Source organism: Rattus rattus, chromosome 15 (genome assembly GCF_011064425.1).
Source record: "Rattus rattus isolate New Zealand chromosome 15, Rrattus_CSIRO_v1, whole genome shotgun sequence".
NCBI lineage: Eukaryota > Metazoa > Chordata > Mammalia > Rodentia > Muridae > Rattus > Rattus rattus.
Genome location: NC_046168.1, coordinates 5721123 through 5745969, shown reverse-complemented (window position 1 = coordinate 5745969; position 24847 = coordinate 5721123). Strand labels below are relative to the sequence as shown.

The window sequence follows — 24847 nt, the reverse complement described above, 5'->3', positions numbered from 1 at the left end:
GTGCTCATCATTTTTAGGAAGGGCTTTCTTGGGGGTCATCCTAGATAGCCTCAGGTTGGTTGTGGTTTTCATTATTTATTGCAACACTTGTACTAATTAGAGGTTTGTAAAATTACTGTTATGTTTAAATGGGTGGAAAGTGTGTGATTACATAATGGTCACACTGCTGGGATGCTAATTACTGATTAACCCCCACCCCTCTATTAATTGCCGAGCTATTTGCTAAGCTGGACTGCATGTCGTTGTTACGGCTGGCTGAATGCAGACTTTAGTGTAGAAGACCTGGCCTTACTTTATTTTGGTTCTGTAACTCACTGGCTGTATTAGCTTGAGATGATAAGGAGCCTGTGTGAGTCTGTACAGTAGCTCCAGTGGTGGTTCCCTGTGTGCTCAGAAGGATGAAGTGCATCAACTCATGCAAATGCTGACTACAGGACCTGCTATCTAATCAAGTGGAAGAAAAAAATGATGGTGGGTGGTGGTTATTTTAACTTGGAAAGCTGTGTAAAAGAATTAAGAATAGTTGTCTTAAAATTTGACCTTAGATGGTCTCTTTCTCTCTACATTTTTTAATTAGTGTCTGTTATGTATATAACATTGTTTACCAGATAACTCAAACTACACTCTCTCCTTAGCCATAAGTAATAACTTTGCTCATAGGAGAGACGGTTCATGTTTGCTTGTCTGTTTTAAGCAAAACATGTAAAGAGAAGGAGGGTGATGCTTGCTGGCAGTGCCCTTTGTAGAAGGCTCTGAGCCCAATCAGATTTGTATTCTTTGGATAAAGTGTTCTTTCACTAAATTCTCACAAAACCCTAAGAGGTTGGTGAGATTAGTATTCACCTCCAAAAATTCTTTTTTTTTTAAATTTTATTTTATGTGAATGAGTATTTTGCCTGCATGTGTGTCTGTATATCACATGCATGCCTGGTGCCTGCAGAGGTCAGAAGAGGGTCTTAGATCCCCTAGAACTGGATTTACAGACATTGTGAGCTACCATAATGGCCACTGCAAATTGGAATTGAATACAGGTCTTCAAGATGAGCAAGTGCTTTTAATGGCTGCACTGTCTCTCCAGCCCCTAGTATTCCCCTTTTACAGATAACAAGACTGGGGCCCAGGAATATATAGTGATGTGTGTGCAAATGGTAAAGCTGGAGTTTGAACGACAGCAGATTACTGTAAACTTGTTACCACTGAGGGGGAAATAACATAAAAGTACAAGTTCAAGCCAGGGCATATGTGTAATTGTAGTATTCAGGATGTGAAGCAGAAGGATCAACAGTTCTAGGGTAGCACAGACAAGATGTAGTATTGTAGTCCAGTGATACAGAACCCTCCAGAGCACTGTTCAAAGATGTTGACTCATACCTTGTTTATTGTGTCCCCACAGTAGTATATCAGGGGACAGTCAGGTGGGACAAGCTCATATACCTTAGGTTACTTGGAAGAGGCTTCAAGGAATCAGAGTTTGGGACTGAGTTTAGGTAAAACAATGTAATTCATGTAGAAACAATAGGATTTTTCAATAATGAAAAATATATTTGAATTGTCTTTTTATCTATCTATTCATTCATTCATTCATTTTACTGTCCCCCTCATCTGGTTCCTCCTCACAGACTCCCTGTCCTCATCATCCTTCCCTTCTCCTATGAGAGGTTAGGGTTTCCTTTGGGTATCCCCCGATGCGGCCACATCAGGTTTCTGCAGTGTTAGGCACATGCTCTCTCACTGAGACCAGACAAGGAAGCCCATTTGGGGAACAGCTTCTACAAGTGGGCAATAGCTTTAGGAACAGCCTCTGATCCTGCTGTTGGGGTACTTACGTGGAGACTAAGCTGCGCATCTACCATATATGTGCTGAAGGCCTCAGTCCAGCTCGCGTATGCTCTTTGGTTGCTGGCACAGTCCCTGACAGCCCCCAGGGGTCGACTGTGTTGGTTGAAATAATAGCTTTAAATAAGTTTGCCTATGAGCCTATTTCCCTAGTGTCTTTGTATAGAGTTTTTACTAATGAGTGTGGTCAAGTGCTAATGCTATGCAGCCTAGGGAAAAGTCAGATTGGTTCATCAAATTACTTTTTTATATGCCTTCATTTATATATATTTTAAAGAAGTACCTGTCTATGCTTTCTCAATATGGCTTAGATAATGGTACCAAAAGGTTACCCACAGATTCTGAGAATCCAAATGAGTGTGTGCATTTTGTAAAAGTTCTCTAGGACACGTGGACTGAGTCGGCTCAGCAGCTTAGAAAATCAATTGCCAAATCACATTCGTGGCAGAGAAAGCACATGAACACTTTCTGCATCTTGTGATTTATTAAATTGTTCCCCCATAGTAGTTTCTGGGTAAGGACAAGGGCACCTGCAGGGCCGTGTGTCTGTGAGAAAGTCCTGCCTTGCCGGCATGGTGATTATCACAGATGGAGCTCTCTGTTTCTGAGAGGACGTGCAGTGTCATTTCTGCGTTAGCAGCCAGTGGGATGCATGGGCGGGCAGTGGTTATATCAGGCCGGAGTCTCAAGAGCATTCCCAGTTTCATCTTTCTCTGACTCAGCAGTAAATCACTGTTCTTGTGAGTCATGTGTTCTGGATGCCCTCGATATCACTTTAACTTTGCTGTCACGGTCATCGTCATCCTAATCATCGTTATCATCAGGTCTCATACATGTACAATGACAGCGACACTAAAGCTTGGCCTTTCAAGCATTGGATGCTGTCACGATGGAGACCTTGGGATGCAAAGCCATTCTATAGTGCTGTTCCCAAGTCGTTAGCTATTGTGAGGCTGCTGCCTGCTGTGGTCTACCTTGTTGGGTGGAGTAATCACATAGCTACGACAGGACGGGTGTTAGCCTGATTTCAAAACCCATTGTATTTGGCTCATTCGCCTAGACCAGACAGAGATTAATGGCATGGCCTTGGAGGATGGGGCACACATGCTTCTGCTAGTGTCTCTGGCTCATTGATCACACCTCTCCAACTCAGCATGCTTGGGGGTGCCAGGCAGGGGTCTCCTGAGACTCCAGAGACCTGAAAGGAAAGTAATTTGGCATGCTTTTGCCGCTTAATTAAGGAGAGCTGAAAGTCCTGAGTTTCACTATTCATTTTGGATTTCGCCTTTACAATTTGAACAAGTTTCTCTTGGATAGACTGTTTGGATCGAATTGGAGAAATGCAGTGATCAAGGCAGGCTGGAAGGAAAAGCAAACAAATTTGCCAAAATGCTGTCTCCTCCCATGTTGCCCTTACTCAGCTTTCCAAGGTTATTGAGTGTAGATGGGATGGGTCGCTAGTTCTGGATAATACCTGGCCAGCCATTTCACTCCCTGAGCAAGGCCCTGGTAGGATCTGGTTGTACTTCACAGCCTTGCCCTTAGTCCTCGTGGTTGCATGGCTTGCAGTGGTTCCTCCTCTGTAAGGCAGGACTAGCTGGACATGAGTACTTAGATCTTTCTGTTTTATCATCTAAACTCTTGGAGATATTTTTCTCCAGGAGATCATCCCCCATACCAGACCCACAATGCCTCCTTTGCAAACCTCCATTGTACTTGTCAATATTTGAAAGAATCATATTTGCAAATTTGTTTTCTTCACTGGTAGGAAAGTTCCATGTGAGGAGAGCTCCTAGATGCTGCCCATCTTTATCTGCAGCACCTAAATCATTGCCTGGCTGTTGCAGGAACTCAATATTTATTAACACAAGCAAAAGAGTTACAGAGGACTGGAAAAGTTTCAAAACCAGTATTCCTTATTTGATAACCACTTGAATCAAACGCATCAAAGCCAAAGGACATGGCATTCGGCTACCTAGAGTCCCTGCTGCTCTCCAAGTCCCTCTGGCACCTTTGTGCTGAGCCATGGAGATTCATTAGCAAAAGCCGATCCAGTCCAGATACTTCATTTATCCCAGTAATGGACATTGCTCAGAGAGCCACCTGCAGCTTTGTTTCAGATGGGAACCAGCACAACCTCTGTGGTGGCCTTCATGGTGGCCTTCACCTAGACTTTGAGGGATTTTGTCTTCCCCAGAGTCTGTGAAGGATGAGCCATTCTTTTTGACAGGAACACAGGCTAAAGCACCCTCATTTGTCTTGAGCTGTCACAGTCTACTCCTCCGGACATAATCTCACTGGATGTTCATGGTAGGCGGGGGGGGGGGCATAAAAGCAACTATTACCACCCCCATCTCTGAGATAAACTAATAGGATCCAGGCAAAAGTGGCAAAGTCCAGGCCAAAGCCATTCTTGTGATGCCCTGTCTCTCGGACTTGGTGTGCACTGGAGGAGACTGAGGTGTTAGAGCATCCTTTTGAAGCTCTAAAGTTCTTCCTGTGCTTGCCCTCTGATCTTTAAGTGGCCTTGTAGCATGTAGTTTTAGTCTCCTATAGGGAATAAATATAATGATATATGTGATATATAATCAAGAAGGATGATCTCTTGGATTTGGGGTTTGACATTCTCGGACAACTCCTAGACAGAGGCATGAAGGTTCAGAGAAGGTAAGGCCAGCGTTGTGGCCCATTTGAGCCCATTGCCCTGTTCTTGACCAGCCAACCCTCCACATTTCTTGGTGGAAAATTTATCTTGGGGGGGGTTAGTGCTAAATTTTCAGAAATGCTTTGTTTAGTCTTCTTAGGGGCTAAAGAAGTGTTTCTCAGCTGAGAGTGACTGTCAGCACTCCAGGGATGGTTGAATAGATAGGTAGATATTTAAGTTAGGATGCCGGCTTCCTCCCAGGCCTTTCCATACCTACACAGGCAGATTTGGCACTGGGATTGTTTTCTTAAGTAGAGGTTTCACCCTACTTGTCATAAATAGCAACGGCACTTCAGGAATAGGCGGTCTGTGGCCGGCAGCCAAGACCAGCCCACCCTTTGCTTTTATGCGGTTCATGGACCGCATGTGATATAATTTTTGCAACTGACAAGTGATAGAGACCTGTCATTGGATCCCAGAGAAGTGGAATGCCAGCCTCTGTTTGTAGCAGAGGCAAAAAATGTTGGTTCTGCTAATTAGACAGTTTTTTTTTTCTTTTTTCGGAGCTGAGGACCGAACCCAGGGCCTTGTGCTTGCTAGGCAAGCGCTCTATCACTGAGCTAAATCCCCAACCCCATTAGACAGTTTTTACAAAAACTGTTAGTTTTGTAAGAACTTGCTTTCTCTCCTGATATTTAGTGCCTCTTGGCACTTTTTACTACTTACTGTTTACAATCTTGACCTTTACGGAACATCTTTCTGGCTTTTGCAGTATACCACTGTCTCTTCTCTAGTGAGAAACTTCCTTTCTTACCATCTGACCACTGTCTCTCAGATGATTTCTATCAACTGTTTAAGAAGTTTTGTTGTAAATGTGATAGCTTCTCACTATAAAATTCTAATTACATACAGAGAGACTGGTCTCAGCCCCAGGGTCAGCACTCAACAGTTTATAATGTCCCTTCGTCTACACTTTGCCATTAACCAGCTGTGAAACCCCATTTCAACTTTGCGAGCCTCACATTTTCCAGCTGTACAGCAGTGGTAACAAGTGCTCTCGCCAAGCATGGCTGTGGTGTAGATGGAGATCATTTCTGTGAAATGCTGAGGACATTGTCTTGTGTGCAATTAATGCTTAACGATCTGTAACTAACTTTCATTTGACTTCCTCTAGTGTATATATACAGACCAGTTTATTTGGCATTTAAAAGTGTTGAGATAACCCACTATCGCCACACCACCCACACACCATACAGTTCCACAGGTGGTTCTGTTCCATGCTATTTGTGAGCAGCTAAGTGCATGCTGGGGAGTAAGTCATTACTGAGAGCGTTCTTAACTGGGGGCAGGGAGCAGAAATCGCCTTCCATCATTGGGTTTTGTGCAGTGAGTCTGTAGTTTGGTATAAAATGCACACAAAGTAAATTTCTATTTCTATTTTTCAGGTCTACAACTCGAACAAAGACAGCCAGAGTGAAGGGAGTAAGTATATTTGCTTGGCTAATTGTCTACAGTCGGGGGGGGGGTACTAGGGGAACCCTGAGAAGATGCCACATCAGGGCTGAGCCACCAGGAGGTGCCATGGGCATGTTGGGTCAGCCACACTTCAGAGGGTTATTCCAGAGCAAGATTAGCAAGAGTGTAGTGACCTTTTGCATTAAACAGCCCTCCATGCTTTCTGTGTTGCTGTCATAAGCATTATCTCATGTGGTAGTCCCAGGCTTTATTGAGATGGTAGTTCCATAACCACTTATAAATGACTTAATAACCAGCAAGCCGTGAGCCAAAGCCTCTGGCACGGTCGTCCAGCCCTGCAGTGTCAGTAGCCAAGGTGGACAGGACGATGGTTTGCTAATTCTCCTTTGTGGCTCTTTGTGAGGAAAGAGCAGAGAGGGGAGGAGATACTGTTCTTTGAAGGAAGTGAGTGGCAACCTGTGTAAAACAGGGCACTTTCCAGCCATTGGCCAGCACTGTGCTTCAGCACCTTGGAGGGTACTGTGACTGCAAGCAAGGGATTAGAGGGAAATGCCTGCTCGGCAGACACTGCACCCTCAACCTCCTTGGTGCCTAAGACAGACCAAATTCTGTCCCAGTGCAACAAACACAAGGGAAACTCCCACCTCCAGCCTCAGCATTGCTCCAGAAAATCCGTGCCCTGAACTACAGTAGTGTCAGGGGATCAGGGGAGCAGAGCAGCCCGGCTCTGCAGACAGAAGTGTGAGCCTTTTCAATGTTCCTTGTTGTTGCTGTTGCTGCTGCTGTCTTTCCTCCTCTTCCTTCCACCTCCTCCTCCTCTTTCTCCTCTTCCACCTCCTCCTCCACTTCTTCCTCTTCCTCTTCCCCGCCCCCTCCTCCTCCTCCTCCTCCTCTTCTTTTGTGAAAGCCACTAGCCATTATGAAACAGATGTTTCTTTCTGAAATACTTTGCAAAAGATGAAAACAACAACAAAAAATAAACAAAGAGTCCTTAGCCCAGGCTGGCCTCAAATTCCAGCCAGGGGTGAGCTTCTGAGCCTCCTGCCTCCCTGCTGAGTGCTGAGATAACTGTGTAACTGTGACACCCAGCTTATGCAGTGCTGGGACTTGAACCCAGTACCTCACGGATGAAAAACAAGCACCATACCAACCGGGCTATATTTTCAGCCATTGCCAGAAGGTACAGATAGAACACTAAGTGATTTGTAATGACTACAACCGACAAGATTGTACTCTTTGTTATGGGAGAAAAACCTTGTTTGGTTTATTTTCTCTTCAAAATTTGATTAAGGAAAACATTTTAAGTAAATATTCAAGGAAGCAAAGAAGTAGCTCTCCCCCGACCCCAATAAGTAGATTGTGTAATGTGTCTGAGGTTGACTTTCGCTAAGGGATAGGGAGCAAAACTCATTGTTTAACGGTGAAGAAGCATGGGAGGCTGTAGTATGCCTTGGTGGTGGAGAAAATGAAGGCACAGACTGGCAGACAGACCAGCTCTGGAGATGCAGGAACCGAAGTGAAAGGTCAGATTCCTAGGAGGAATACCATCCAGCGAGTGTAGCATATGCCCCCAAGGAAAGCAGTATACCATGATAGACAGTTTCTAGAGTATGAATGAAATGGAAGCTGGAAAGCTTCTTAGGAGAAATTAAGAAGGCCACCGGGATAGGAAGTATGGAAGCAGGCTGAAAGACCATCTTCCCACACCTCAGGCAGGGGCATGGTGTTTCTTAGACTCCAAGAGACCCCAGGAGCTGTGGAGATGAGTACATACGGAGTTCTCTGCTGCATGCTCACCTGTGCCTGCTGACTTACGAACCTGCTTCTTTCTCTGTGTGTCAAGAGACTGAAACATACCACTTGAGGTGACTGTATTGGCGGGTATGCCAATCCGTCCTGCTAATTGGTCCACAACTGTTTTGGAGTTTGCTTGGAAGTTTTCTGGAAGTGTCTAGCCTTTGACTCAGTGATGTAAGAGAGCATTAAGGAGCCTATTAAATGGAGCACATTTCAGAGTAGTGTGTAGCCTTTAATAGGAACAAGGAAGCAAGTGGCAGGTTTCCATAGGATCTGTAGACTCGCCTAGGGAGGGAGCCTCTGTAAAGAAATGTGTAGGTCCCTAGCCTGTGAGAGAGTTCAATTGGATTAGTTGAGGTTGGGGGGATCCCCTCTGAAAGGCGGCAACACTGTTTTGTGGGCAAGGCCTGGAATGAATGAAAAGGAAGAAAGGAACAGAGTGCCATGAATTCATTCATTCCTTGCCCTCTGCCCTTGACTGGGAATGTAATGTGACTACTTCAACTTTATGATATCTTGACTTTCCCACAGTGCTAGACTATAACCCAAACTTATGTGCCAAAAAAAGGTGTCTTTTAGAGGTTTATTTATTATGCATTATATATTATTATGTATACATGGTTCTGCCTGCATGCAAACCTGAGTGCCAGAAAAGGGCACCGGATTTCATTATGGAAGGTTATAAGCCACCATGTAGTTGCTGGGAATTGAACTCAGGACCTCTGGAAGAGCAGCCAGCACTCCTAACCTCTGAGCTCTCTCTCAGCCCTAAATTTAGTTTATTGCCTTTATCTCAGAGTATTTTGTCACAGCAACAGGGGAGGAACAGAGACAGGAGGGCTGTGGCACTGGATCAGCAGTCAAGGCACTTGTACAAAGCAAGAGGACCAGGGTTCAGATCTGTGGAGCCCACAGACAATGTCGGTGGGCATGGCAGCCAGGTGTTATCCCAGCCCTCAAGGCAGAAACAAAGGATCTCTGAGCAAGCTGCCTAGTGAAACCAGGTTAGTTGGAAAACTCTGGATTTGATTACTAGATCCTGCTTCAAAGGATAAGGTAGAAGAATGAACCAGGACTATTCCCAGCAACAACCTGGAGCTTCTTATGCACACATACTCCCACACACACACTCACAAATATGTGAAGAGAAGACAAAATGCAACAAGGAATGTGTTTGGTGCCTGTACTAGATCATTGAATTTTTAAAATAAGGGCAGGGGAACAAAATAAAGGGAGAAGTCATGAGATCGAGCTAGGTGTTTGATAGGAACGTGTCTTAAGGTATGTTGATCATTGAATACTAAATTAGGATGGAGAACAGTTTACTGGGGATGTTCAGTTCCTAGTGGGTTTCCATGTAAGCTACGTTGTCTACTGTTAAAGTATTTTACAGCCATAGCCATTAGTAACCATTTAATGTGTGTCAGGTTTATTAGACTAGAGGTCAATTGTACCTTTGACTTGTAGATGAAGAAATCGAGGCTAATAAGCTCCCAGGATACAAGTTAGTCTAAGTCTTCCTCAACCCCAGTGGGTGCATTCCTGAACACAAGGCAAGTTTATTTTACTTTTCTTGAACACAGGACGGCTCAGAGTCTTCACAGAATGCAGACTCTACTGCAGCACCTGCCTCTTGTTACTCAGAGGCCGAGGAGATTCGCTTGTGTCACCTGTGGAATCTACTTTATGTGGGAAGAGGGAGAGATAGTGATGGAATCACAGATAGTGATGGAACCCTTTCAAGACTGCTTCATTTTGTTTTACTATCCCTGACTTCCAGGCTGGCGATGGATTAGTGATCTGGTTGGTGTTGCCTTCCTTTCTTGGTGTTAATACCCTCTGCCATGTCATGCAGTTTCTTACCTCCCTCCTATTTAGGAACTGAACCCAGGGTCTTGGGCATGCAGGGTAGATACTCTTCCACTTGGCTGCAGCCCACACCTTGACATCATTGTCTCTCTGCGTTGAACTGGACGAATCTGCCACACACGTACTTACTATTGCTTAGGATCTTGGCCTTTCTACCATTTTTTTCTAATGCCCCAGTTTAAGCTCTCTTAAAGGTAAGAAGTCAATGTGATAGGAATTTAAGGATTGACTATTGCTTTTCTGACCAAATTCCAAATGTTAGCATGCAAATAAAAACTATGTAGGTATTTTGTTTTCTCAAACGTTTTGGTGGGAGTTTGAAGGCACAGCTCTTGTCATAGCGCCGGTGCGTGTTCTGAAGGGGGCAGATAGCTGGTGGGAATTCTTCTGTGACCTTGTCAGAATTTGTTACTTTGACCGTGAAGTTTCTCTCAGGGCATTCAGTGCCCGTGGGCATTAAACCGACTCGTACATGGCATCTGTTGGCTGCTGTATTTTCACATTGCTCACTCGCCACAGAGAAGACGGCTACAGACAGACGCACTTCTTTGCAGCTCTTCTTGTTTTATCTTCTGTGTGTTCTGTGTAGGTCAGGGGTAGAGAGCCCGCGTCTTCGTTTCCGTACCTCATCATCGCGAATCTTCCATTGTATGTGCTCATATGTTCTCTTCTGCCTCCTTCCCCCCAGTGTCAAGCTCACCCGGGCCACTGTTCTAGTCTGCACCTTTAGAGTGCATCCTCCATCCAGCCATATTTTTAAATTACACAAATGGCTCTATGTCTTGCTTTGTCCTTTCTCTTTGTCCCTTCAACACGTGTCGGGAGCCGTCCACGTCATTCCTTGTGATCTAGATGGTGGCCCTGACTACCACCCACCCACTCTAAGGTATTGCATCTCGTTTTAAAGAGATGTGTTTTTATCTCCTCAGCTGTGTTCATCTCTGAAGTTCTCATCACCACAGAATATCTCTATGATGTGACCTTGGTGATGCTGTCCTGGGGTTACACTCTCGGGTCCAAGTGCTAGTCCATGATCAGCTTAGTTAAGTAACCTCATGTTGCTCTCTATGGTGGTCTGTCTAGAGTTCCATTAGACTTGCATGCACATTTCCCCATTCCTGCCAACTCAGCCTTGTGATTTCTTCCTGGTGTAATATATTTACGTGGTAACATGTACCTTTCTCTGGTAAGCAAAGAGTTTTGAGTGTCTGCTCATTTTGCCTACCAGTCCCCTGGGCATCCTCGTCTCTTAATGGCTTGTTCATGGCCTTTGTCCTTTTTTTCAGTGACTGTTGTCATCTTTCCCCTCATGTACTTGAAAAATTATTTTTATTTAGATATTAATCTTCATTAATTTCAGACATTTTGTCTTATTATTGTGGTGATAGGAATTGAACCAGAGCCTTGCACATGCTAGGCTGAAGTAAATACCCAGCCTAGATTTGGACATTTAATACACACTTTCCCATCTTGTTACCTATTGATGTTGTTTGTGCTGTCATTCCTTGATGCTGTGATTGAACCTAGGACCTTGTGCCTCCTAGAGAGCTGTGTTCTTTATACAGTCATAGCATCTTTCAAATTTTGTCTCTGATTTCCCTTCTGGTTCCTGATTTTTTGAAGAAGGCCTTGGTAACCCAAGTCCTGATGGTGTGCACCCAAATCCCATTACCTTCCACTCTTCCCTCTTTTCTTCCTCTGTCCATTCTTCCATCCTTCTGTCCCTTTATCCACCACCCCTCCATCCCTCCTTTTAATGTCATTTTAGAGGTTGACATTGCTACTTGTAGACATTTATTCTTTGAGAATAGATTTAGTAAGTTCCTTAAACATGAAACCTTCATTTGCAGTTAGGATCATGTTAATTAAATAGATTGATTTTGAGGAAAATCAACACTTTTATCTGTAATCTCATCCTCTTCTCCAAGAACTTGGAATACCATTCTATTTTTTCCCACACGTGCATCCTTTTATTTTGGTTTGAGTTCTCTGCCTAGAGGTCTTGTGTATTCTTGGTTGAAGTTTTCTTGAAATATTAAAGACATAAGGCAACTTTCTCGTTTTGTTGCTCATTACACATCAGTAGCTTTGTGAGCAGAGAGCTTTCCTTTGGTTGTTCGAAGAATGTTAGAAGCTCTTCAGGTGGTCAGCTCTGACTGAATAGAAAGGAAAGGGGGAGAGTGGGATTACAGCTGGTGAAGAAGTTGATTTCCTGGCTCCCCGAGTTCCTCACTGTCGGGAAGCCACCCCCAGTGCAGCCATTCAGTCTCTGGATCCCCTCTGCACTGTCCCAACAGGCCAGGCTCTGCACTAGGCCAGGTCTGTTCCCCTTGCCACCCTTCCCAGCTCCTCTGCCACCTTGATGCTTGGTTAGTCTTGTTCTACACCTGACCTTTCGGCTACAGTTGTGAGATTTATTCCCAAAGATTCAGAGAATTGAAATCAGCTCAGGTTAGGAGGAGGAGGAGAAACTAGGGAGGCTTGTTCTCAGCCTAGGCTGCTTTGCCAGCTGAGGAGCAGCTATAAAGTACCTGCACATATCGGAGAAGCCACGTCAACCCAGTGGGAGACTCTAAAACCCGTAGGATATGTAAGTTTTAAATAAACATCACTACCTGTGTACCTCCCTAAAGCTTAGCTAACCCCCCAATCAAACAACAACAACAACAACAACAACAGCAACAATGGATTGCAGGTCCCCTCTGTTTCTCCAGCCACATAAAGCTGAAGAGTTGGGGCAGAATGGCCCAGGATTCCGGTTGTTCATAGTACCGCCTCCCTCTGTGTGAGACTCCACCCAAGCCAATAGGCTAACCAGGTTGTATTCAGTATCACGAGTCCTCATTGCTGCAGGCTTCCTCCTCATGGACACCATCAGAGCACAGCCCAATGCTGAGCATCTGGCTGATCAGAACGTCATGGCAGCAGTTTACTCTGCTCCCCCCTCTTGTTTCACAAGTCCTTTTCACTTCTATTTCAACTTCCTACTCGGTGAAACTTTAGGAGTTCAGGCTTCCTGAAGGTCCGTATCTCGCAAATAGCCATCTGAGTACATAAGGGCAGATGTTACTGGGAACCGTGAGCCCTAACGGGGGAGAACGCCTCCAGCTTGAATAGATCGCTGTACATTTAAGGGTTGTTATGATGTGCAGATGTGCAGCAGGGGCTGGGAGCACCAGGAGCAATAGACAGATGGCCCAGCTCTGTGGGGGGAGGGGCATGTATAATGTGCATGTCATCAACAAGTGTACCCTTTGTGTAAAATGCCCCAAACTGATGGATTTGAAAACTAGCCTCAGATGGGATTACATTTAGACGGAACAGATTTAGAAAATGCAAACTTCCCAGCAGGGCTGTGGCTCCTTAGTAGAGGGCTCGTGAAGCTGTGCAGGGCTGCCAGCGCAATCGGCAGAACAGCAAGGGAAGCAGAAGACGGGCAAGCAGTAGATGCTCTGCGCTCACAATCTTCACCACTCCCTCCTTGCCGTTGGCGTTTTATCTAGGACCCCTAGGAGAGTCTCTCATATTTGCATTGTGGGAAGAACCCACCGCACTTTCTCAGTTTTTCTTATTCACAGTGAGGTGGGGAGAATAGCAACAATTGGACTGCGAATGTTCTGTATGGAGCGAGAGTTGTGGTCTTTCGTTTGTAGGATGTGGACGTTGAGTCTCCAAACTTTACTCTGAAGCAGGTTTAAACACGTAATATTCTTTCTGGTTATTAAATAATATGAAGCTGCAGGGGAATATTGAGGAAATATAGCAAAATGTTCTAAACACTTACTTGGTGTGGTATGAAAGGGAGGCACGGGCACAATAAATTTGTTGGTTTTGTAAATGCTGTCGTTTACCACAGAGGCCTTGCTCCTCGGGGAAGGGCAGACAGAAAACACTGTGAGTGTGTGGAAGTGTTGAGCGGCTCTGTCGGACCAGTGTGAAAGGAGCCACAGTGCTATGGGGGTGAGTGGAGCGGTGCTGGCCGGGGGCTGAGTGGAGCGGTGCTGGCGGGGGCTGGTGGAGGCCCGGTGCTGGCCAGGGGGTGAGTGGGCGGTGCTGGCTGGGGGGCTGAGTGGGCCCGTGCTGGCGGGGCTGAGTGGGCGGTGCTGGCGGGGGTGAGTGGAGCGGTGCTGGCGGGGGTGAGTGGGCCGGTGCTGGCGGGGCTGAGTGGGCCGGTGCTGGCCGGGGCTGAGTGGGCGGTGCTGGCAGGGGCTGAGTGGGCCGGTGCTGGCGGGGGGTGAGTGGGCGGTGCTGGCGGGGGTGAGTGGGCGGTGCTGGCCAGGGAAAGCTTTGTTGCAGAGCAGGCAATGGTGACTTACCCATGGAGTGTGGTCGGTTACCTCTTCACTTAACACATAGTGAACTTTTGAAAAGAGTCTGTTTAGAATGGCATGGGGTTTCGGCAGGGGAGTGGTAAATGACGTGTGGATGGCCATCCCTTACAGAAGTGGAGTTCTGCGCTTCTAGGTTCTAACTGAGCAAATGGAGTTCAAGAGACGTAGTCGAGAAGCAGGAACGCCAGTGGCTAAGGTCCTTGGCTCCTGCTTCTCTTGACGTGTGTGGGTTCTTTGCTCTGTTTCTTTATGAAGCCATATGCAGCCAGACATGGGAGACTAGAAGGAATTCTGTCAGCAATTTTTAGCATCTAACCTAGTGGTCCTCAACCTGTGGGTCACGACCCCCTTGGGGGTCAAATGACCGTTTTACAGGGGTTGCCTACAACCATTGAATGAATCTCCATATTAGAACCATTAGAATCAATCATTCCTCAAATACCTGTGCTCAGTGCTGGGTGAGCCAGGGCCACATGCTTTGATGGCTCTAAAGTCTCACGGTTGGGTCTTTACCATGGTACCGTGTATCCCACAGAGATTCCAGAGCAAGCAGAGCTACTCCCTGTTGTCTCTGTTGTTTACATTCTCATTCTTGAGGCTGTCACTCCAATCAGAGTGCTCAGCGGTGCTTTATTGAGGCTGGTATTGATTTATGAGGCAAGACTGAAGACCAGGAGAGGAGACGGGATACATTACCATTGCTCTGTGTTTGCCTACTTTTGTCTCTTTGATTCTCAATTCTCTTCACCTCTGTGCCTTAGCTTCCCTTGATCTGCCAGGCAAAAGAGTGATTCATCCTTGAAGATCACTGCAGAAGCCTCCGTGGGTTAGCATGGCCAGTATTTTTAAGAGGGTTCTAAAGCAGTCAGCCTTCATTATCAAAGGTCCCCATTCTCATGAAAACAGTAAAGGGCAGGAAAAGGGGATTCCCTCTCCCCCTTGCTTCCCCTCACCTTTGGCCCTTTGCTGTTAGAACACCCACAGTAGAGAGGCAGGAAGAGGCAGCCATTGGTAACAAGGATCCCTTTGGGATCAGAGCCATCCAAAAGCTGCCAGGTCTCCCCTGTTGGGTAGCTTATAAATAGAACATTTCCCCTTTTAAACCTGAGAAGAGTGGAAGCATTAATGGGCACAGTGCCTGGCCTCCTGTGCGCAGGTCCACGAGGCCGTCAGCTGAGTGTACCCTCTCTCCAGCTTTCCATCCAGCATGCCAGGGATGGCCCACGGCAGATGCTTCTCCATGCTCCCTGCTCCCCTGTGCCCTCTGGGCCTTTCTTCGCCCTGCTGATCCAGGCCGGTTTCTGTGGCAATCCCTTTTGTCTTCTGAAGCTCAGTTAGAGTCAGACAAGAGGCAGCGCAGGCACTGGCTTTCTGCACTTTGCCCTTTGCTAGGAATCCTGCCTACGACATGGTTGCTGTGGCTGCGCCGAGCTAGAATTATAGGTAGTGAGGCAGTGAGGTCTCAATGCTGGTGTGCCTTAGCTACAGGCAGAGTCTGGAGAGAGGGGGAGATAGCCTCAGATGCTTCCAGTTCCCAGCTGTTGTGTGTGCTGAGACCATCGTCCAAGGGCAGTATTGGCAGTGGCAAGGCTTGCCCGGGCAGTCAGAAGCCTTTTTGCTTATCCTGGGAGACATTTCAGAAATCCATTCTGAGCTTTAGACTGCATGTAATTTTGCCATGACCTAATGTTTGCCTTTCCCTCGTGATGTGGGCTCCGTGCTGACAGACTGGTAAGAACTACCTCCTGACAGCACACCTTGGGCTTCAAGGCAGTATATACTATACTGGGCTCTGGGTACTTCTCCAACCCCTTAGTCAAGTGGCAGCTGAGACAGAGGTTGAAAGATTGTCCAGGCTTTTAATTATTATACCTAATGTCTACTGAGTTCATACTGCACATAGTACAGTGTGCTAAGTGTTTGACACATACTGTGTCACTTGATAAGAACTTATAAGGGAGCTGGTATTATTGATCTCATTACAGATGTCTGAGGCTTCTATCTAGGTGCATATTCAAGGTCACTCAAGTAATTTCTTCAAGTATGGTCACTCAGTAAACCGAACAAAGATTTCAGATTGTACTTCTTACCGTGTGTGTGTGTGTGTGTGTGTGTGTGTTTGTGTTGTGGTATGGTGTAGGGTATATGTGTGTGGGAGTATGTGTGTATGTGTGTGGGTGTGGTGTGTGGTGTGTGTGTGGTGTGTATGTGTGATGTGTGTGTGTGATGTGTGTGTTGTGTGTGTGTGTGTGGTATGGTGTGGGGTGTATGTGTGGTGTGGTGTGGTATGGTGTGGGTTGTGTGTGTGTGTGTGTGTGTGTGTGTGTGTGTAAGGGCTAGCAGAGACTGTGGGGTAGTATAGGATATTTAAGTCTGAAGTACTACATAGATTACAATGCAGTGCTATTGCTGTAATAATGTCTGACCTTGGGAAACTCCAGGCTTGTTATTTGTATGAGGAACTGGCTTTAGTACATACATACATCTTGACTTTGCAGGTGAATTAAATAACATTGGGAGAGAAATCCTTTGCTAGTGGTCGCTAGTGGTAGACACAGTCATTAAACATCACTGTTTGCTGTTCCTATTATCCGTGGCATCCTTTTTATCCTAAGATTATTGGCCACCTCTCAAGTCCCTTCCTGTCTTCCCAGGCATTGCCTCATTGGGTTTTCCTAAATCTTCATCTTAAACATGAGGAAGGTAGATATATGAAGTCTGTCCATCGCAGTGGGTTTGGGGTCTGAATGCCATCTCTTTCTTCACCTTTGCTTTCTCAGAATTTATTGTGACAAAAGAAGGGCAAAGTTCCTGGGGCGTTTGGAGGTAGCAGGTAGGTTTGAAAATGAGAGGAAGGAGAAAGGGTCTTGAGAGTCAGGCTGAGGCATTTGGCTCTGAAAGTTTGAAATACTTCTGTCTTTTATTGGGTCAGAAGTCAGTGCAAAGCACCTTAGTAAAAGGATTTGAGGCCAGTGGACTAAGATACTCTCAGGATGCCCGATCTGCTGGCAGGAGATAATGGCGCTGATGATGCTGGAGCTTTGACTGAGAGCTTGTTCTTCCAGCATCCCTGTCCTGAGAAACACTCTTTCCCATGGCAGATGTGCAGCCCTTAGCTGTGCTCTGCAGCAGCTGACATGGTCCACGTGGGCCTCCTGACACGAGTTGAGATGGGCCTCTTTTTACAGCTATCCTAGGGCCTCCTTGATTTAGGTAGAGAGCTGAGAGATTTATTACAGGCAAGCAGTGATTCTCTTTTCCTTCTATTTATGTTCCTTTCATTACTGTGTCTGTCTTCCAGCTCAGTTTTTCTGTTTGTCCCCAGAATCTGTGGAAAGCAGGGTAATGGCTATGTTTGTCAGATAGGGGAGGGGAGTTTGGATTGTCAGGTGCTGCCTAGAGGCCTGGCCTTGATGGCGGACACCCTGGGCAGGTGTACCTGACAGCTTCACATGCACAGGCTTGTTGTGTTAAGTCAATCATGTACTCCTAAAGGGTCTTTGGGGTGTCGAGAACATTTTAACTGTTAGTTCTTGGTCTTTCGGCTGGAAATATATGAGTTTAATTGTTTCCTCATTCAGGAAACATTCATGAAAATAAAGCCATGCGTTGGCCAATTGATCCCCTGCCCTTGTAAAGCTGTCATGACTTTTAATTGAAAAAAATTAACTGATGTATAAAAAACTGCAAAATGTGCATGTCAAATAGACTACCACATGTATTTGTATACAGTGTGAATATGAAGGCTGTACTCTAGTGAGATTGACAATAAACCAGTAGACCAGGGTACACTTTCTGGTAGAGGCAAATCACATGAAGAAATGTGAAGGAGTTGGAGACTCAGGGAAAGGCACTTAGGTCAGATGGCTAGAGCCTCCAAAGAAGTGACTTTTGAGCAGGGACCTCAGAGAAAGAGAGCAGGATGCGTGTGAGAAGTTGATAGGTAAGTATTGTCTACCAAAGGGCCAGTCACACACAAACACCCTGAGGAAGGGAATGAATGAAGTACTAGGGATATTCAAAAGGACCGTGGGACAGATGGGAGGAGGCCTGGAGGAGAGGAGCCAGGTAGGCTCGGGCTAGACTCATGTGCTCACCACGAGTTAAGACTGTGTTCTTAGCATTGGCAAAGCCCCTAGAGCACTGTGGTGAGATAATGTGGATTGTCTATGCTGCTGTCATTTAAAAGGATGGCCCTGGAGGTCTGTGAAGAATAGACCTAGGGAACAAAAGGAGAAGCAGGTAGGAGATGTTTGCAGCAGTCCTGGAAAATGACTGGACAGGCTCGGCTCCCGGTATTAGCTCTAAGCACACCATAGGGATCTGGGTTCTAGGAATGCTTTTAACCTATTACTTACAGGCCTGGCTGATGGATTGGATACAGGTGGACCGTCCTTTTAGCTAGCTTGAATGCAGCACCAGCTTGGGGCATGTGAGACATTAGCTCAGATATGTTTCTTGTGTGCCATTTTTACAGCTCATGTTTCTATATGCATGTATTACCTTCATTATGATTGTTTCCTTTAAATCAATTTCTTTTTTAAGCTCTACTTACAATATAATTATATCATGCAGTATATTTTATGTCAAACAGTTTCTAACAATCATTATATAGGTATATAGCTCTAAGAAATATCTGTGAACTTCTTGGACTTACTCCATATACCATATTGGCAGAAGCTCATTCTACATATTATGACCTAGAATTGGTAGATCCTTCATATCCTGCAGGGAAGGTGGTAGTGCAGATGCTGGCAATTGGTTGAGTTAGCGATCTTTTTTTGTGTGTCTGGTCTGGCCATGATAGTTTAAGGTCCTGGCTGCTTTCCAAAGGGTTCTCCCACTTACCAAAGCAGAGTGCATAGGAGGGGGCTCAGGGTTTGTGTTACAAGCCTCCCTACGTCTCTTGACTCCTGGAATGGACACTGCCAAGAAAAGAGAGATACAGTGGTGAATGAAATGAGTAGGCAGAGAGATTTATGAACCGTTACCTCCATGATTGCTTACTTTAATTTGGTACTTGACATTATTTTTCACAGAGTCACACAAATATAAGCTTGACATCTGTGCTGTCCATTGTGAGAGAGATTGGTAAGACACATGGACTGTTGAGCTAGGGGAGGAGATTAAGGAGATGTTTAAAGAAATTTATTCTTAGGAGAGTTCTGTATTAAATAGGCCAAATGGATAAGGTTAGACTCATTGCTTATGCAAAGGTTGGAGAATGTGGTTAAGTAGATGCTCAAAGAAAGCCAGTGTGGTGAGGCACTCAGTGCTAGGGGAGTGGCATCTGAGGAGGCTGGGGAAGGAAGCAAGCTAGGGCTGGCCACACGGCTCTGTCGGTTCACGTTAAGGATTTGGGTCACCTCCCGGACAGTGTTGACACTGCAGGTTGAATAAATAAGCTAATGATTCAATATCACTGAAGCATAAGAATGAGTGAAAGCAGTTCCTTAAAGTAAGAAATAGACCAAAGACTCTTTTGTTTTTGTTCTTGTTGTTGTTGTTGTTGAAAAGCTTAAAGCAATGTGTCTGTCTCACAGAGGGATAGCCATACTGTGCACGGAGTTGAATTGTTGGGGTAAAGTTTTGTGGCATCAAACCTAGTGGGTGGGTTGGCTCAGTATAGATAAATATGGTGTAGAGATCATGTGTTTCCTTTTAGAGGAAAAAAGGAATATCATTTGTTTTTAGAATCAATTGGACAAGCCAAGGTGAGAAAGAGAAAGCTAGGTTGCTGGAATTTGCCATTGATGGATTATAAGTAGGGAGGCAACATGGATTTTGTTGTTGTTGTTCTTGCTTGTGTTTGTTTTTGTTTTTTTAAATTCACTTTACATCCTTATCACTGTTTGCCCTCCCAGTCCACACCTTTCCACAATCCCTCCCCAAATTTCCTCCTCCCCTTCTCTTCTGAGAGGGTGGAGGTCCCCTGCACTCAGACACATCAAGTCTCTTCAAGGCTAGGTTCATCCTCTCCTACTGAGGCCAGACAAAGCATACTCAGGGGAGAGGTTTTATAGACACATAACAGCTTTAGGGACAGCCCCTGCTCCAGTTGTTGGGGGATCCACATGAAGACCTAGCTATATCTGTTATATATGTATGGACAGGACGGGGAAGGGTGGACAAGAATAGGTCTTCCATAAGAGTCCCTGGAGCTCTGTCTAGTGTTTGGCTGTGGGTCTCTATCTTTTCCGGCTAGGTGCTGGGTGGAGCCTCTCAGAGGACAGTTATGCTAGGCTCCAGTCTACAAACATAACAGAGCATCACTAGTAGTGTCAGGGATTGGTGCTTTGCCATGGGATGGGTCTCTAGTTGGGCTGGTTATTGCCTGGCCATTTCCTCAGCCTCAGATCCATCTTTGTCCCTACATTTCTTGTAGATAGAATACATTTTGGGTTGAAAGTTCGTGGATGGGTTGGTGTCCTTATCCTTCCACTGTGGTTTCTGCCTGCCTATAGGAAGTGGCCTCCTCAGGTTGCATAGCTCATAGTTATGAGTCTCAGGCAAGGTCTCTTCGAGCTGCATATTTCCATTCACTCTCTTAGCCTTCTGGCCTTCCCTCTTGTCTCTCCCCACCCCTGATTCTCAACACCTCCTCATTCCCCTCCCCCTCCCCTTCCCCATCCAGTTCCCTCCCTCCATCTGCCTGCTATAATTATTTTATTTCTGCTTCTAAGTTACATTCAAGCATCCATGCTTGGACCTTCCCTCTTCCTTAGCTTCTTTTGGTCTGTGGATTATGGCATGGATATCCTGTATTTTATGACTAATATCTGCTTATAAGTGAGCACATACAATGCATGGCCTTTTGGGTCTGGCTTACTCCACTTGGGATAATATTTTCAAGTATCAGTATTTCCATCCATTTTCGTATAAAATTCTTGATGTTTTTGTCTTTGATAGTTGAATAGTAATATTCCATCGTGTAGATGCACCACACTTTCCTTACCTGTTATTTAGTTGAGGGATATCTAGGTTGTTTCCAGTTTCTGGCTATTGTAAGTAAAGCTGCTGTAATTGTTAAGCAAGTGTCCCTGTGGTATAGTGGGGCATATTTTGGGTATATTCCCAGAGTGGTATAGCTGGGTCTTGAGGTAGAACTATTCCCAGTTTTCTGAGAAACTGACAACTTGATTTCCAAAGTGGTTGTACAAATTTGCCCTCCCACCAGCAATGGTGGCGAGTTCCCTTGAGCCACAGCTTTACCAGCATGTGTTATCCCTTGAATTTTTGACCTTAGCCAGGCTATTCTGATGGCTTTGAGATGGAACCTCAGGGTCACTTGATTGGCATTTCCCAGATGACTAAGGATGTTGATCATTTCAGCCATTAGGGATTCTTCTGTTGAGAATTGCGTTTAGCTCTGTATCTTATTATTATTTTTACATTGGGTTGTTTGGATAGTTGGTGTCTCATTTCTTGAGTTCTCTATATATTTTGGATATTAACTTTCTCTCTATCAGATGTAAGGGTGGTGAAGATCCTTTTCCAACCTGTTGACTGCCATTTTGTCCTATTGAGTCTTTTTTGCCTTACAGAAGCTTTTCAGTTTCCTGAGGTCCCATTTATTAATTGTTGATCTTAGAGCCTAAGCCATTGGTGTTCTGTTCAGAAAGTTATCTCCTATACCAATGTGTTCAAGGCTATTCCCATTTTCTCTTCTATTAGAGTTAGTATATCCAGCTTTATATTGAGATCCTTCAGCCATCTGGACTTTGAGTTTTGTGCAGGGCGATAAATATGGGTCTATTCGCATTATTCTACATGCAGACAACTGGTTAGACCAGCACCATTGTTGAAAATGCTTTCTTTTTTTTTTTTTTTTTTTTTTTTTTTTTTTTTTTTCCGGGGCTGGGGACGAACCCAGGACCTTAACGCTTCCTAGGCAAGCGCTCTACCACTGAGCCAAATCCCCAACCCCGAAAATGCTTTCTTTCTTTTCCATTGCTTTGTTTTTTTTTTTTTCTTCTTTTGTCTATAGGTGTGTGGGTTTATTTTTGGGTCTTCAGTTTGGCCAATCTGTCTGCCTCTGTACCAATACCATGCAGTTTTCATATTACTATTGTTCTATAGTGCAGCTTGAGGTCAGGGATGATAATATCTTTGGAAGTTCTTTTATTGTTCAGAATTGCTTTAGCTATCCTGGGTTTTTTGTTTTTCCATATGAAGTTGAGAATTGTTCTTTCAAGGTCTGCAAAGAATTGTGTTGGAATTTTGATGGGATTACAGTGACTCTGTAGATTGATTTTGGTTAAGGTGTCCATTTTCACTATGTTAATCCTACTGATCCATAAGCATGGGAGATCTTTCCACCTTCCTCACTTTCTTTCTTCAGAGACTTGAAATTCTTGACCTGTAAGTCTTTCACTTGCTTGGTTAGAGTTATACCAAGATGTTTTATATTATTCCTGGCTATTGTAAAGAATTTCCATTATTTCTTTCTCATTCTGTTTATCATTTGTATAAAAGAGGACTTACTGATTTTTTTGAGTTGATTTTGTATCCAGTCACTTTGCTGAACATGCTTATCAGCTGTAGGAGTTCTCTGGTAGAATTTTTTGAGTCATGTAAGTATACTATCGCGTCATCTGCAAATAGTGATGCTTTGACTTCTTCCTTTACAATGTCTACACTCATGATCTCCTTTAGTTGCCTTATCTCTCTAGTTAGAATTTCAGGTACTATATTGAAGAGATAAGGCGAGTGCGTAGCGTTGTCTTATCCCTGATTTTAGTGGAATTGTTTTTGTTTTTACAAATAGGGACAGCAAGGTAGTGGAAAGATAGGAGGAAGCGAAAAGAGATATGAAGAGGCTAGCTCAGAAGTCACTGCAAACACCCTGGCAGCACAGATAATGGAAGGAAGATGGGAAGAGATGCTATCTCCTCCTGGATACTTTCTCTGGATCCAACACAACAGTAGTTTCAATTCTTTGGCTTCCAAAGTAGAAGAATTCACACCAGGACACAGGCACAATAAATAAGTAGTCAAGTTTTATTTCTGCCCTTAAGAAAGCAGAATTGGGATACTTTCTTGAGAGTGGAGAGCACTCTGTCAATCTGTATAGCAGCCTCAAAGGGCTGCCTCTCGTGTCTGGACTTAAACGTCTCGGTCTACCATTCCCTCTTGTCTCAGCCACCCCTGGTGTGATATAGGCTGGCTTTCTAATAGGCAAAGGCTTTCTTTGAATTTGTCCTTCCCCACAGTTCATTCTGTTAGTTGTATTAGATGTGAGAATTTATGTAAAGATGCAACTACTCAAAGTTGAGAAGTTTACTAGGAGGAAGGGCAGCAATGCCTTGCACATGCTCCTCAGAGGACAGGAGCTCAAGGAGACCACCTTTGTTCTCCCTCTAATCAGGTCAGCTTGGGTATCTTACACTCCTTGGCAAGCCCTCTTATTTACACAGTGTTTTAACCTAATAAATCTTTTTGTTGCATTGGAACCAAGACAGTGGTGAAGATGGGAGCTACACAAAATGGAGAAACTTTAAGTGAGAATGATGGAAATTTGGTGATAGTTTGGATATATATAAAAGGCGGAAAGGAGGAGAGATGCTCATGGTTTTGTTAGAGTTGTCACATACAATCAAATGCATTCACAACCACCACCACCACCACCACCACCACACCACCACCACCACCACCACCCCCTCCCCCTCCACCACCACCCCCAGCACCCCCACCACCACCACCACCACCACCACCTCCACCACCACCACCACCACCACCCACCACCACCTCCACCTCCTCCACCTCCTCCTCCACCATCTCCTCCTCCACCACCTCCTCCTCCTACACCTCCACCTCCTCCTCCACCATCTCTTTTGAGTGGTTTTTTTTTTTTTTGTTGTTTCTTTGGTTTTTATTCACAGTATAATAGTCAGTGGTAGTTATGATAGAACCTTGTCTTTCTGTCTGGGTCTTTTAGGCAAGAAAAAGAATTGATGGTACCTTTTCTGTTGGCGTCTTATCATCACACCAAGGCAAGACAGTTCTGACTCTCCTACCTCCTCTTCCCGGAGTTCATATCAGCATAGTAACCCAAACCCACACCACTGTTAGGTACTGATCTGGGTTTGCCCTACGATGCACCGAGTTGGCCCAGCATGTGCCCAACCCTCCTGTTTTCCCATATTCTCTCAGTGCTTCTGCAGAATGGAGTTATGTGACCCTGGCCCTTTCTTTTCTCTGGAAAGGAGAGATAGGTACAGGGCTTCAGAGGTTGCGATGGAAGTTTGGATGGAGGCTCCTTTCTAACTTGGGAGGTCAGCCTGCCGTCGTCTGTGTGCATGCTGCCAACATTAATTATAACGCATCAGCGTGGGCTGCTGATGCAAACCTGGGTCCGGGGAACTTGAGGCTGAGTGAGGCTGAGAAGCCAAGTTTTAACTGCCTCACAGGATGCTGAGCCTGGGAGCCACAGCTCCTACATCAGCTCATTGCAAGTCAAATTAAGGGAATAATACAAACCTAGTAGATATTTAATGAGAGATTATTTCTGGAGATTATAAGGATACAGAAATTGCAAACAAATCCCTGACCTTTTCTGAGCCTTGGCTCAGTGAATGGGCTGAATCACCTGCTCAAGGGGATTAAGGACAGCCAGCCGCATCCATCTGGCACGCCACTTTCTCAGTCGTTTGCAAACTCTGCTCCAGGGTGATAGTGTTCCAGAACTTTTAGTGGGAATTCACTTTGCAGACTGGATCTCAATTGCTAAGATTATGAACCCAGTTGGGCCAAAGTCAGAACCAATGTTCTGCTTATAGATACAGCGGAGTCCCTGTCAGATCGGTGACATTTAGGCCAAGTTAAAGAATATGCAGCTGTTAATTATTAGTAACCCAGTCACGATGTCATCAGGAAATTCAAATTGATGAGAGTA

General features: G+C 45.1%; 1 protein-coding gene across 2 annotated transcripts in view; it reads left to right on the top strand.

Annotated features, from left to right (window-relative positions):
* Arhgap26 (Rho GTPase activating protein 26) overlaps nucleotides 1-24847 on the top strand; it is a 386554-nt gene that overhangs the window by 202199 nt on the left and 159508 nt on the right. For both annotated transcript variants that reach the window (XM_032885465.1, XM_032885464.1), the window contains exon 12: nucleotides 5926-5962. In XM_032885465.1, coding sequence (XP_032741356.1) covers nucleotides 5926-5962 — 37 coding nt within the window. The remainder of the gene's footprint in view (nucleotides 1-5925; nucleotides 5963-24847) is intronic.